Source organism: Macrosteles quadrilineatus, unplaced genomic scaffold (genome assembly GCF_028750875.1).
Source record: "Macrosteles quadrilineatus isolate MER2022 unplaced genomic scaffold, UCM_ALF_1.0 Scaffold_3__2_contigs__length_128488019, whole genome shotgun sequence".
Classification (NCBI taxonomy): domain Eukaryota; kingdom Metazoa; phylum Arthropoda; class Insecta; order Hemiptera; family Cicadellidae; genus Macrosteles; species Macrosteles quadrilineatus.
This window is the reverse complement of record NW_026542596.1, coordinates 10,495,458-10,510,584: the sequence shown is the minus strand read 5'-3', so window position 1 is coordinate 10,510,584 and position 15,127 is coordinate 10,495,458. Positions and strand designations below refer to the sequence as shown.

The following is a 15,127-nucleotide window of genomic DNA, read 5'->3' as shown; positions in this document are numbered from 1 at the left end:
AAATTTAAATCATACACACTACACAGTTTAACTTCGACCACTTGGATTGATGGATCAATTGGGACCGGACCACATCCAGTTAATCAAAAATCTAAAAAATTAGATTTTGAGTGAGGGCCAAAATCTAATCTTTCATATTTTAAACTTAACTTGAAAACGTTTTGAGGTACTGTCAAGTTATTTGGGAATATTTTTAGAATCTGGGACAGTTTACTGAATTGAGAGATCTTGCGACACTGAATCATTCATATTATGAATGTATGGCAATCATTAACCCTCATCATGTTCTTACATTACATGTCAGTAATTTGGTCTAATTGAGTGGTGAGTAGTTGACTCAGCCGGTACCTAGACTCATGGTGGACTAAGTCAGTTATGTCTTGGGTTCACGTTCGCCGCCACTAATATTTATTGGTATAGTTTATTCACGTACTGTACCAACTCACTTCTCGGTTTGATTGATATGTTTTACACACAATCCGGGAGGTTCATGTGGACAGGCAAAACAAAGTGCAAAAGAGGTTGCCAACTTCAAAAAAAAAAAATTAAAGTTCAAAGCATCGTATACTCACTGTCTAATAAGTTCGACAGCATCTTCATACTTCATCCCTAATTCGATGAGGGCCAGTGCTACCAACACTGGTGCTCGTCCGAGACCAGCGACACAGTGAACTGCAACACAGGCCTCCGGGTCTTCTCTGAACCTCTTCTTGAGCAGCTCAAACCACTCGTCCACCACCTGCGACAAACATGGCAGTCAAAACATGACAAGTAGACAAACAAGAAGCTCGTTAATTTTATTCAGTTCTGTAATACTTTGTAAATAGTAAAAGTTGTCTGTAAACTAAGGTCTCCAACGAGCGCCAGTCACAGAAAGCAACCTATAGTTAAAATATTACAACAGCACAGTATTTTTACTTCTCTGACTATCCCAGCCAGTTCCGCCTCCTATCACCACTTAAGTTACAGACAATCATAGTGCTTTTGTAGTTTAAGAGTCCTTGGAGGCTAGTGGCCATCTTGGATAATTTCAAACAGATACTGGAGAGTTAATTATCATTCAAAAATTGTTTTCAAACACCAAAGTGATTATAATGTAAATATCTAGAATGCTCTGAGATTAGAAATGTTCTTTGTTACTTTGAATGTATTTCCAAGGGAGTCCATGGAAGCCAACGGCTATCTTGGATTTGCCCGCCATTACAGCAATGTTAATTTTGTTATTTTCAAACAGCCGCTAAAGAGTTATTTACCACCTCAAAATATTTTTTTTGTAATATCAAAGTGATTGTAATTTAATTATCTAGTATATTGTGAGAATATAAATTTGCTTTGTAGTTGCTCCAAGGACTCTTAAGCTGGGGTGTCATATAGGAAAGTACTTAATCCAAAATGAGTATAAGTAAAATAAGTATTTAATATGAGCAAAGAATTATTTGTAATGAAGTGAGATGCCTTTTTGTTACTGACTAAGACCAGGTGGTTCTTTAGCCAAGATCATTCAATAAAAGCCCAATTGTCAAGAGCAAATATGTCCAGTTTCAACCATCAACGCCTGTACACTCCCAATTAACCGAGGTTGTTGGGGACGAGACTACCTCGGTTACCAAGAATCTCGGATAACACGGAGGTTGCATAGATTTTGAGGTTAGGGTTACGGTACCTTATTATGAAGAATACTTGTAAAATAGATCTTTAAGCAACACATAGCAAATGAAAAAAGATAACATGTAATTTTGATGCAACCTTTTTTCCAAAAAGGCTAACGTATTAATTCACAAATTAAAATGAACTTTATTTATAGTATGTACAAAACATACAATAAATAGTGTCAAGCTTATAATTACTATGTACAAATACTTAACCTAAACAAAAAATACAGAAAATAAAACTATCTACAGCTGTATACATTCATAAAAAGTTCATCTATTGAGTAGATGGGTTTTTCTATCAAAAATTCTTTAAGTTTTTGTCTAAACTTTTTTTTATTCTTAATATCTTTTATTTCATTTGGTATTATCTTTAAAAACTTTACACCAGCATATGAGGGCTTATTTTTATACATTTCTAAGTTGTGTTTCGGTAGAACTATATTTTTTTTGTTTCTAGTGTTGTATTGATGGGTTTCACAATGTGTTTTAAATTTTTCCTGGTTATTTTTTACATGTACGATACATTCCAGTACGTACAAACTAAACACAGTTAATAGTTTTAAATTGACAAAATGTTGCTTTACAGACTCATTATAATCTAGATTTAACACGTTCATTAATGCAATAGTACGAAATTTTTCATTCACATGGACCAGCGACACATATGCGACGTCCGGTTCCCACCCATAGACTGCCGTCGCATATATGCGTCAGGGTTCTAATGTTATTAAAATGCTTATATCTTTGTAACGGTCTATTTGAAGGCACTGAATTCCCTGCAGTGGTCTACAGAGATGTCTGACGCACAACTGCGTCGTTTGGTCTGTTCCTTGCTTTGCTGTAAACGATCCACGCACGGGCGCTTAGTCTATGTGGACGGACAAATGCAAGGTTAAAAGAGGCCGCCAACCTCTTTATTAAAAAAAAAAAAAACCACCTCTGAATGCGTAAAATATGTGTGCAGACTGTCAGTCCGCCGGACTACATGTAGCGGCACTAGCATTTCTCCTGCGCATTGGTACATCCCTCCAATCACTTGGGTGAGTCCATTCCGTACTACTTGTTGTAATTGGAGTTGTCTGATCATTTTTTGTACCGTGTTTGTTTCTTTGGTTGGCTGTTTAGTGAAAATGTTTCATACAGAGAAGTTTGTATGCGAGGTTGGACAAATAACAAAATTGTCTGGGTACATTCCATGGGTATTAAACATAACTTGAAACTGCCATGTTACCAAACGGCTTGATAATATAGGGTGTGACCACCAACACCTCGCATGACATTTCTTCTTACAAACAGCTTGCAGCAACAGCATACCATCTAGACATAGCCTATTGGAACGGCCTGAGTGTCACCAGTCACATTGTGTGAGGACAGACAGCGGCGTTTTATACGCTCGGGTAGTCCGGCCATCACATTTCTCACAGTTTGCCTCACATTCCTGCCCAATACTTGAGGTATACCACCAATACTTCCAGAAAAAAATTCTTATGTGGATACATACATAGGGTCGGTCAGTCAGTGTTATTGAACTATTCAACCACTTGATAGAATTCATGTTCGAATGAACATAATAAACTGGGGAGTACCTACAAACCAGTACTGACTTGGGAAGTATTAAAAGCCACAAACTTGAAATTGGAAATTACTATTTGTAATTAAAACAAATTCTGAAAGGTAAAATAAAAAGTCACGCCTAGTATGAGGATCTGCTGCATTTACTGAATAAGGTGAGCTCGCCATTTGAAGTAATAAGAGTCAGACAAAAGCAGCCCTATAAGTCTGGTACTTGTAGTGATGCAGGTTTGATGACAGCTTGGGATAGTCCTCACACTTCTCAATCAATAAAAGGCGAAAGAAGTTGTGTCAAGGAGTAGTATTAAAGCAATTTGGGAGTTTAAAATTTGAAATAAATATCATATTTGCTATTTAATTTATATGGGCATTGCGATACCTAATGAAACATACATTTTGAGTCAGGTTTTAGTAAATTACTACACTGCCCTGACAGACCATGGTTTGTGGTTTCAGATCAATCAGATTAAAAAGAAGAAAGGGCAAGTAAAGTTTGAACTTCTTTCCTCCAAAACCAGCTAATTTTTTTTCAGCAATATCACTCAATAAAGAAAAGAAAAATAAACCACCCATTCATGGTTCATTGTTTGGTTTATCAAAAGCATACCACACCCGTTTTTAAACTGCCACAAGTGCTTACAGTATAACTTTTTATAAGATTAAGGGGATACGCCACTATCTCCAACTTTTTTTTTATTATTTTATTTTTGTCAACCTAGTTAGTATATTTTGTTTATACTAGACTTAGTTAGAAGATTTAGGTACAAAAATATTGAATTTATAACTTATTTACTAAATTTATATGCGTTTTTAGTTTTTTTCACCAAAATTTTTAAGAATTCGTTATTGAGAATAACTTTTCAACTACTGATCAGAATGACATATTCTATTTATTTCCTGATTCAGGATGAAATAATGAGTAATTCTGTGTATAATCGTTATGGTAACTAAAAAAACCAAATTTTTAGGACACCTTTTATTCAAAATATAAAAAAGCTGAAAAAAATATTTAAAATTTTTGCGTAAACATAAATATTTTTAGTAAATGTAATGCTATAGGGCTTACTATACACACAATCCTTTATTACTATATAAAGAAGGTCTGGTGAAAATTTGAATACTATAAGTATAGTACTAACGGAGTTATTCAAACTTTTATACAATAATAACCTAAAAAACACGGTATTGAGATAATCGCAGGTGATGTAACAGGTGGTTGGCAGGAGAAAAATTCCCATAACTACACTAATTTATTATTTTATATTATATATAAAAATAGCAAAGTACTTATTTTGTTTTACATAAATGTACCCTACTTTATACCTTCATAATACATAATTATGATACACAATTAAAAGTGTACATATCAGGAACAAAAAAAAATAGTTCAAAATTTTGTTAAATTGCTGGTTGCGGCGTTTTATATTTTATTTTTTTTTATACTAGAAGGAGTTGTCAGATTGGCAAACAATTTTAGCTAAATGTTCACATTTAAATGACCTATCTAAAAATGCAACTTTTGGAAAATGTAAAAAAAATTTAAAATATGGCCTACAGATAGTGGCGTATCCCCTTAAGTTAGCAAGCTTCTGATTAAAAGGAAATCACTCTATCCAGTTGGATAGCCAGCTGATTATGCAAATATTAGTCAGGAGATTGAGGTCTAGCAATTTTAACTACAATTTCTTGATAGAGGGTGTCTAGTGAAATAAAATCAGTAGGAGAATGACAACATTTTATAGGAAATTTCACTAGATTGTAGATTTTCTACACTATTAACCATATTGAGATGTTTGAGGGACTTTTTGAAAGTTAAAATGACTCCAGCTGTGTTTGATTGTTGATAATTTATTATTCATCACATTAACAGCTGATAGTCTTAGTTAGTGACAAAGCTATTTGAGCCTTCCACCTGAAGAAACCAACAAACAACAGAATTTTTTTTTTTATCAATTATCAATTATTTAAGATGGGGACGCCAAATGGCAAGTCAATAACACCATCTAGGCATCTACAGTAGATGGAAGAATTCAAGAGCAATCCCTCTTTACAAATTGCTGAGCGCTAGTAGCAATATGAACTTACCTCAGAAGGTGGGGAAGTACCATCATCATAAGCTAAGTCTGTCACGTTGATGCCTACAGTCTTGAGCTCTTCAACTTTGTAGGTCGGCTCACAAACCCTCACTACGTCTCGTACTTTGTGCTTCTTCAGTTCCTGAAACAACCACAATCACCATCAATAAAATAAATGCCATGTGGACTTTTAATTGAAAGTAGGAAGTACAAATTAAAGTTATCAATGTAATGTTCCTTAACATTGTGGTCATTTAGATTATTTGTTTAAAGTTTTAATACTTTTATGTGAAATGACAACCAAAAAAGAAGGTAGGTATTTTAAGCCATGTTTGAATGGAGATGAGTATAGGATGAGTGGTCTTAATTTGCCCACAGATTCAGTTTCGATGTAAACTGTAGCCTATCAGAAATCAGAAACATAATAAGGATACTTTAGAAGTCAAAAGAAAAGGATTTGGTAAAACGCTCAATATGTAAATAAATACAAGCAATCTACTTTGTAAATCACACAAAGTCTAACATGAAGTAAACAATAGCGAATAGACATTCAACAGTTATAAAGTTCCACAAACATAATCTCAAGTAGATCATATCAAACTAATAATTAAATGGATTTTTGGAGTTTAATAGATAAGTAGATAATGAAAAAGCTTATGACTGGAAAACAAGATTTAAAGATTAAATACTACCGCCGTTGACTAAGTAAATTTCCATTTGCCTGAATTTATTTTAAATTAAATCTATTAAATTATCATTTAGGTTAAACGATTACCTAGGTTTGGTAAAATATTAATAGCTTAGTATAAGATAAATAAAGTTTGATCAAAATATATCCATAGACAAGCAAACTAGATTATTTTACAATATTTTCCATAAGAATGGGAATTTTTAAATTAAAATTTTTTTTAATTTTCTCCGTAACCAATAACCGGACAAAACACTTTGATATACTAAATTATTTGTTTTTAAGCTTTTAAAAAGGTCTGGAGAGAAATTGGGAAATTTACGTTTTGAAGAAAAAAGTGAGAAAATTACCCATTTTCACACCCCCCCCCCCTTTTAAACCCCGTTTCCATGGTCCGATCATACTGGTTCGCAAACTCATTCAAGTTTACCACTCTTACACCTTTAACACGTTCGCTACTGCAATAGTACAAAATTTGTTATGTAATGAGAGAAGTACCATTGAATACACACCATTGAATAAACACTTGTAAGGGATTAAGATGAAATCTCTAGTACATTTTTATCAGACACTGATTGCTGAGAGTTGTTGAGGTCTTGCAGAGATTGGATGGGTAGCAGGAGACCGAGACACATTGACACGGTAACCCACAAACCCCGTCAGTGAAAGTGGCCTCAGCCTCAATGTGATCTTTGTTGTAACTACTGACACACTGCGCTCCTCACCAGATCATGACCAGCTTCTCACAGTCAAAACTAATATTAAACTGTCTTTGACCAAAGAGTACGATTTTTAGTTTCGCTGCCAAATCGTTACTTGGGACTGGAGTGGTTGGCAACAGGGAGAGCTCAAACAGATGGGCAGCTCATGTCTTGTGCACTTCACAGACGGGAGAAAAAAATATGGGCGATCAGGGTTGGAGATGCATGGTACCAAATCCACCATTTATTTAAACCTGGGTAGCACAGTAACAGTATTTCAGTCAGAGGTCCTAGTAATTGAATGCTGTGCAAAATCCCTCCTGAACAACCTGAGAAAAGGAAAAAAATACTGTTCCTCTCAGATAGCCAAGCCGCCATCAAGGTGCTGCAGTTGTATGTGACAGAGTCACAACACTAAAGGGATGCGAAGACTCCAGCAAGACAAAATCAAGCAAAGGTTGTTTGGCTTCTAGTGCACTCAGGTTATGGAAGGGAATGAAAAAGCTGATGGCCTAGCCAAGAAAGGTTAGGAAGAACAGTTTTCAGGGCCAGAACCCTAATGTGGTGTCCCCATCAGCTTTGGGGAAACCTAACTCAAGGACAGGGGAAAGGTCCAGAAGGCTTTGCCTGGAGCACCAACCCAGGTTTAAGGACTTAAAAAATACTGATGGACCCCTCAAGGAAAGAATGGCATACTAAGAAAGGGGGATATTATAATGCTAGTAGGACCCAGCCTAGTAAGAAGAGGTAGTACTGTACTACCCCCTAAACCCCCCACACCAAAGCACTGCAATTGATCATAAAGGATGAGTTTTTAAATTTTGAACAATTTTAAAGGACCTTTAAATTACTCAACATATTCTAGACAGTACATATCCACAGGTTTTTGAAACTTTCAGTTTTGCTTTTTACAATTGAATATTTTTAGAAAAAGAAGAAGGTAATTTTGTCTGAGTTTTTACATCCATTACAGGATCAGTGATCAAAGGAGGTTGTTCAGATATTTTATCTGAGTACTAATTGACTATGTTATCTTATCTAATGACCTCTCCACTACTATGACCCTAATGCCTGAGCACACTGTAGCTGTCAAGTTGGTCCCATGCTCAGTAAAGATCTTGATATTTAGTACCTATATACATAGAATAATATTTTAAGACAGAATATGAGGGCACTATATCAAAAACTAATACATGACATATTATTTCCCAGTTTAAAAACTGTTCAAACACTTTTCACAGATACAGTCTTTTAGATTTTACTGACCACTTCAGTCAAATTTAATTTTAAATACCGGTACGCCTGTCGCAGATAAACTTTAGACTAAGCGTATTTCTATTTTCCTGACTAGATATCCACTAAAATATTCCTTAAAAGTGTCAGATTTATTTCTTCTTTAAATAACATTTATTTTAATGAGCACTTAAGTTTTCAGCTACATAGGTAATTAGGTGTTTTTTTTTTTTGAAATAGTATGAAATAAACAAAATTGTGAAATATCATATATCCATAAACTAGCTAACTACAGCAGTTTATTTATTCGCCATAAGAGTTACATAGGAATTTTACACTTTTTTATCCCATAAGCCCCAGTTCCCATGTCTAATCATGCTGGTTCGCAAACTCGTTAAATCAATGTAGGTTTACACATTTGTACGGATCATTTTTTCAAGTTATCGTGCTAACGAACACATATATATAAATTTGAACGGAGGGTGTCTGTTGCCTCTTGGTTGAGGGTCACTCTTACCATGTTTTGTCTTGGGACCTCAAAACAAAAATGTAAATTGGTCTCGGGTCTAGGTCTTACCATAAGACCTATGGTTATAGCTTATTCCCTATGTGGAAAATTTGCTAAAAGAGGATAAGTTAACAAAACATTATCAAAGAGTAAAACGATAGCTTGATGTATATTGATGTTCAATCTGATTGTTTTACAATATTTTATTTGGTTAAAGCAGCTTTAGAAACAGCAAAACATTTGATAGTTTTGCAGCGGTTACTAGAAATTGGTGATTTTATACTAAGCAGTGTACCTGGCGCATGGACTCGTGCGCAATCTAGAAATAAGAGAAGAAGGATTTAATAACTTCTTGATCAGCATTGTACGTGTTATTAAATTTACGGAAAGTAAATAAAGATACGTCTTATAACACTTTTAACATATATTTACGCTTATACTGTTACTCACAAGACGGTAAATATACAAAAGATGGTAAGTGGTGATCGATTTCGATTGGACACTCCAATCATCATCAGACACAATAGGCGAATGGGATTTTGTATATTTAACGTCTTGTGAGTAACAGTATAAGCGTAAATATATGTTTTAAGTGTTATAAGACGTATCTTTATTTACTTTCCGTAAGAAGGATTTGTATTGACCTTTTTTATTTGGCGTTTTCAGGTTTCTTGGTTTTGTTGCTAAATGTGAGGATGGTAAAGGTCGCAGTTTATGTGCCATTTTTGCAGTTTATTTATTGTGAAAGTCAGTAAAATATTAATCGATATAAAAAAATATTAAAGATTAATCGACGATAACCTAAATGATAAACCAAAGCCCCTCGTTCCCACCACCACCCCTGGCTTAAGTCTGGGACTTGTTTGCCAGGCCAATTCCCCGTGAAGATCTTTCTCACGCTTCAGCCACTTTCAATCCTCGTCCAGACACATTATGTGTCCAAAAGCCTAACAGCACGACTCCCTTCCCCATACTGCCCTGAGCGATAGGGATCATTGGGATTCGCTCTAATCTTTCCTCTCTCCTTCATGGGGAAGTTTTCACTAATTTTCTTAGTTTTTGTTTGTTTCTTTTTCAATTTAGAAGCCTGTATGTATCCCTGGTTTTTCGTATTTCCCTAGCACTTTCCTAAACGTCAATTGCTTCCTTGTCCCTAATCAAGTTTTATTTTCTCATCTCTAGACCTTTCCTATCCAAGACTTCTTCCTGTTCTCTCCTATTTGCCTCTTGAAGTGAACAATTCATAAATACGTGACTCACGGTCTTTATTTCTCTGCATATACAGTACATACTTCCTCTCCCATCAGGTGAAATCTCCACAAATTCGCCATTTCCATGTCCTGTGACAAACATGTGTTTTATAATGGCCTATTTCCAGTCTCTTGTTCAGCACACAAATCTTTTACATACAATAACCCCGCTCTCTGTTCATCCTTTTACAATATAAGAACCAAGTTTGTAGATCGGGTAGCTTGAACAATGTTGGAAGTTTGCAGGAAGACAAGCTCATTACAAACTGCTCTTGTCAATAAGTTTCCATTTTACCTTATGTTATTTTCCTACTGACTACTAAGAGTTTGTTGTTCCTACAGAATTTGTTTGTTATGTTGTTATGTTTTATACGGTAACATCGACAATATAGAGAAAGGAATTGAATAATCTGTTAACGACTAGGTCTGTTGTTAGTTCTTACAAGTATAAATGTAGGGGTGGTTGGCGATTAGTTACATGTAGAGAGTGGAACTTCTTGAAAGGAGGCCAAGGTTCAAATCCTCCGATCACAAATAGTTTTTTACTGCGTGTTTAATCCATTTGCTGTGAGCTATTCACCCTATATCTTATTTATTATTTTTCTACATAGATGTTTTGTGTTTTGTGATTGGTTATATATTGCATTTTGTATCATGAATTGACTGTTTCCAGTGTTTATATTTGACTGCTATTCCAACTTAGGTTGGGTTTGTGTATTGTTAGTAGTAAGTTTTAATTAAGTTTTTTTTTTACCTAAAGACAGGGTCAGATTTCAGGTCTTGTAACTTTGTGCACTGTATTTTACCATTGTGATGGGAGATGTCCGCAATAAACCTTTAAACAACCCTGTTTGTTTAATATAGTGACTTGGTTAACCAGAACACAGCTCCTAAAGTTGTAGATCGACCTTTAACAAAACATAGATCTCTCAGACCAAGAGACATCTTTGTTTTTGAGAACTCCCTTGACTCTTGACTAAATGTCACGCAAAAAAATATATGTAAAAACTGGATTGGCCTATACCGTTGGAAATCTGTAATATGCTTGGATTATGTTATATAATTAGGAGCATTTTGTTGAATTTCAGAAAATATGAGATGATTAACTAATAACTAATGAGTGTGGTATCTAATTAACGAGTAATGAAATGAGCTGTACAAACAATTTTTGTTTGGAGTAGAATCTGTTGTTTAACCAGGAGGATGTTGTTAAGCAATATATACCATATGCATAGCTCTAATGACAATGTTAATTTATTTCCCTGATCTGACAGCTCTGTAAACAATTCTATACTTTAACAGACCAAGACAAATAAGATAACCTCTAAGCTGAGTTGCATTCAAAGGTCATTTAAATAGTGAAAGAGGAAATGTGAACCAATGTTATCCAAGGTTATTCACTGATAACAGAATACTGATAGGGGATTTTTGTTTAAAGGAGGTAAATTAAAACAATGTTACTTTTAATAAAAAATCATGCAGTACAAAATATGTTTTGAATAAAAAAAAAACCACATTACTTGATTGATTAAAAAATAATCTCTTTCACAATCTAGGGAAAACAGAAATACACATTTCAACAAAACTTTACCTGTAAGATTTTTTATTTTTATCATAGGCTACTAATTTCATCATAAATATCCAATGAAGTAACCACCCAGCCGTTTCTTACCATGGGCATTAAATAATAATGATCCTGACTAATGAAACCGCTGATAGTCAGTAACAAAGCTACGCAGGTCATCACACACCATTCTACACTCATCCTTCACTCATATTTGGGTTAAAATACGCACCTAGGTGGCGTCTCCATCTCAATGATTGATAACTATAAAAAGTCTGTACTAACCAAAACCATTGAGGAATTTTTTATTCTCTCATACAATAAATATTTAAAATTTTAAAAGTCAGTTTCAAAATAGAACAGAGCCATCGGGTTTGAAAACGGGAAGTTATTTACAAGGGTGGTAAGATTTAGGGTTGCCATTTTATTTATTTCATACTAAGCTTGATTCATACTAAGCTATCAATTTTTCAATAAAAAAACAAACCTCAATATATTCCCTGTACAGTCAGCAAACCCAAGTAGGTAGGCTACTCATTAAAATAAATTTTATTTAAAAAAGAAATAAATCTGACAATTTTAAGGAAATATTTGAGTAGAAATCCAGTCAGGTAAATGGAAATTCGTTTAGTCTGCAGGTTTGCTATGGCAGGGGTATTTGTGTTACATGTAATATTTTTGATTAGTTAGTGTTACCTGGATGTAGTTCTGGATGGTCTGATCCGTTGGCCTGTCCGTGATGAGGAACTTCATGTTCTTGTACTCTATCTCACAGGGAGGAGGTCGGATATCTTTCTGCCTCATGTTTTCGATGACTATACTCATTCCGCACAATAAAAACTCGTATACGCTTTTGTGTGATGTAAGGTTTCACTTGAAAAATATACTTTCAATTCAGATCTACCGTACAAAATCTACGGATACAAAACACAAACTCGGCAAAATAAATACACAGCTCGGATTCACATTCACACTGAGAACGTACATGAACACAGAGAGACGCAGTTCGTCCACGGCTAGAGAGAAAAATTATATCGCCTAGGTAATGTTTACCAAGTCGCACCGAATGCCATCAAGTTGATGAGCCGGAAATAAAACACTCCCTTGTCTCTTCTCACTCTTCACCCCATTCACACGGCCTCCAAGGGCAGAATTTTCTTCCCGGGTCGCTCACCAGATGACGGTCGGTGCTAGAATGTGGCCTCTCGTCCTCGTCTGGGCTCACTCTTCACTCACTAGACTGTTTATTTGTGCTGAGCCTGGCAATACTCGGCACTATCCAGGTGAAACTCCATCAATGGCAGCCAAGGCTCTCCAAGGTACTGCAAACAAACCAAGAATCTGTTAGACAATGGTTTATACAGGGTCAAGTTTGGATCTACTGTATAAGCTTGGACTTTGCTGAAGGTCCAGTAGATCAATGGTCTCCCCAGCCAGGAGAAAGCACCAGACTAAAGAGTAGAAATCCCGTAACAAGTCAGTTAAGCCATGCAGCTCATCAGTTGTCACCTGTCTGTGGCAGAGTTGTATGAAACATGGTGAGGATGGATGGATGAACATGGATGAGATGGTTCGATCCTTAGTCAAATCTCAAATAAGGCATTTGGCTACTTTTCACTTCTACTGCCGAGTGTGTCCTCTAAAAGTTCTTAAATACATTGGATTACACAATTGTGTTCATAAAATGAGGGGAGAGCGAGAGTATAAGAGACTAAGAGTAACAAAAAAGTAATAATTAATAAAAAATCCCTTGATCTTAAATGGTTGTCAAGAATGTGATGCTCTTTTAGATCACAGGTTTCACATCTTTCTTCTCTATAAAGTTCTAGCAAGTAGTAGCCTATGGTATTTTTCCATCCAACCCACGGAAAGGGTCAAATTTATTCTTGGGGTAGACTTACCGTAGGTAATAAATGGATTCTTGAATCAGAAGCCCTCATGATTAAAATTGGAAACTAAAGTGGGTACAGTATTAGTTGTACATCAATTAATAAACCTAAACTAACGTACCGGTAAATCAAAATAAACAGTAAATGTAATAAAGATCTATCTTAACAGAAAGTTAAGAGTTGCTATGCCAATGAAGCTTGCTCTGCATGTGTTATACCATAGACTAACCAACACAAGTAGACTTCTCATCCCATTGTAAATTTTGAAGCTCGTTTTTCATGTCTAGTTCATGTACGCCACACTTGTGTCGACGAAATTTTGTTTCTATTATTTTAGGGTTAATTTCTTTATTTGTGCTTTACTGTTTGGTTAAATAACTAGGAGACAATTTATTGTTTACGATTAGATCGTATTATTTGGTTAAACGAGGTTTTAAATGACTGTATTAACGGGAAACAAATTGTAAACAAAACACAACCTCTACATAAACCGTGCAGAACTAACAATAAAATTGTCTTCAGCTGTTCCATTAGGATGAGAAATCTACTAAGGGAGTATGTTTTATCTATGGTTATACACAGATCAACCAATCCTCCAAGGAATGCAGTCGTAGGAATGCAGCACTCATTGAGTACAGTATAGGCCTTAAAGCCTCTTGACCTACAGCCAAAAGACTCATCATCTTTCTGTACCTATATAACCTTAGTTTATACTTTCGTTATAAATACTACTTCAAACACACTGGAACAAATTTTCCCATTTGGTCTTTCTACAATTGTCAGTTTATACCAGTTTAGATTTTAAAAAGAAGCTGTGATCTATCTGTTTACAGTAAAGTACTTTCGTTAATGCTTAACCGAAGAAGTTACCCAACTCTTAGGGCACTCCAGTTGATGTCTTGTACATAAAGGTTGTATCAAATAATATGTTGGTGTACTGCAAACACTTATTTTAAAAGCACAGCATAAAAAAATTTACTAAAAGTGCCGGCACTAAGTTTTTATACTTTGTTATACATTGTTACAATATAAATATAGAGTTAAGCAGGATGAATAACACAATTCTCATAAAATCAATTATAAACAAAAATAATAATAGATAACAAGTTTTGTTTATTTACAATTTCATCATGTGTTTCACACTTGTTGTGTAACACTGATTAATGAAATTGAGATCAAAGTTTCTGGCAGGAAATTACTGTTATCTGTTATGGTCAAATGGTATCTGCTTTTGGACCAATGAGGGACACCATTGATTATGAACATTAAGATATAACAGATGTAACAGCTTGCTAGCTGCTAAAAAAACACATTGGACCATCCATTTTGCATGTACAGTATTGCTAAATGTCTGGATCTTATTCTTTTGATCTTAACTTGGATCTTAACTTATCAGAATAAAATCAAAACTATTTAAATTTTGCTACCGATGTGTATTTGTTGTATAATTTGTTATGATTAAAAAGTTATGTTTAATTAATTAAGCCATGCGTTGAAATGATTTTGTTAAAAAATTATTTTTTTTCTTTTGGTTTTGATTTAAAATGGAATTGTAATCTCTTTACTGCTGAGTCTGCTATCAGCATGAGAACTACAAATCAGCATTCAACATGGCATGACATAACCAACAGTATTGACAGTTTTCAATGTCAACCTTGTATATCAGATTGTCAGAGTATCTGTCTCAGCCAAGTCTGGCAGACCTTTGTCTCATCTGTCTACTGCTGAGTCTGCTATCAGCTTGAGAACTACAAATCAGCATTCAACATGGCATGACATAACCAACAGTATTGACAGTTTTCAATGTCAACCTTGTATATCAGATTGTCAGAGTATATCTGTCTCAGCCAAGTCTGGCAGACCTTTGTCTCATCTGTCTACTGCTGAGTCTGCTATCAGCTTGAGAACTACAAATCAGCATTCAACATGGCATGACATAACCAACAGTATTGACAGTTTCAATGTCAACCTTGTATCTCAGATTGTCAGAGTATA

At 34.9% G+C, this 15,127-nt stretch overlaps 1 protein-coding gene across 2 annotated transcripts in view; it reads right to left on the bottom strand.

Moving 5' to 3' along the window:
• The window catches only part of LOC128990335 (PRL-1 phosphatase), a 51,708-nt gene that overhangs the window by 3,256 nt on the left and 33,325 nt on the right, over window positions 1-15,127 (bottom strand). For both annotated transcript variants that reach the window (XM_054412674.1, XM_054412673.1), the window contains exons 2-4: window positions 11,940-12,565; window positions 5,310-5,441; window positions 573-739 (exon numbers count right to left, since the gene is read on the bottom strand). In XM_054412674.1, the coding sequence (XP_054268649.1) occupies window positions 573-739; window positions 5,310-5,441; window positions 11,940-12,068 (428 nt within the window). In that variant the 5' untranslated portion in view covers window positions 12,069-12,565. The remainder of the gene's footprint in view (window positions 1-572; window positions 740-5,309; window positions 5,442-11,939; window positions 12,566-15,127) is intronic.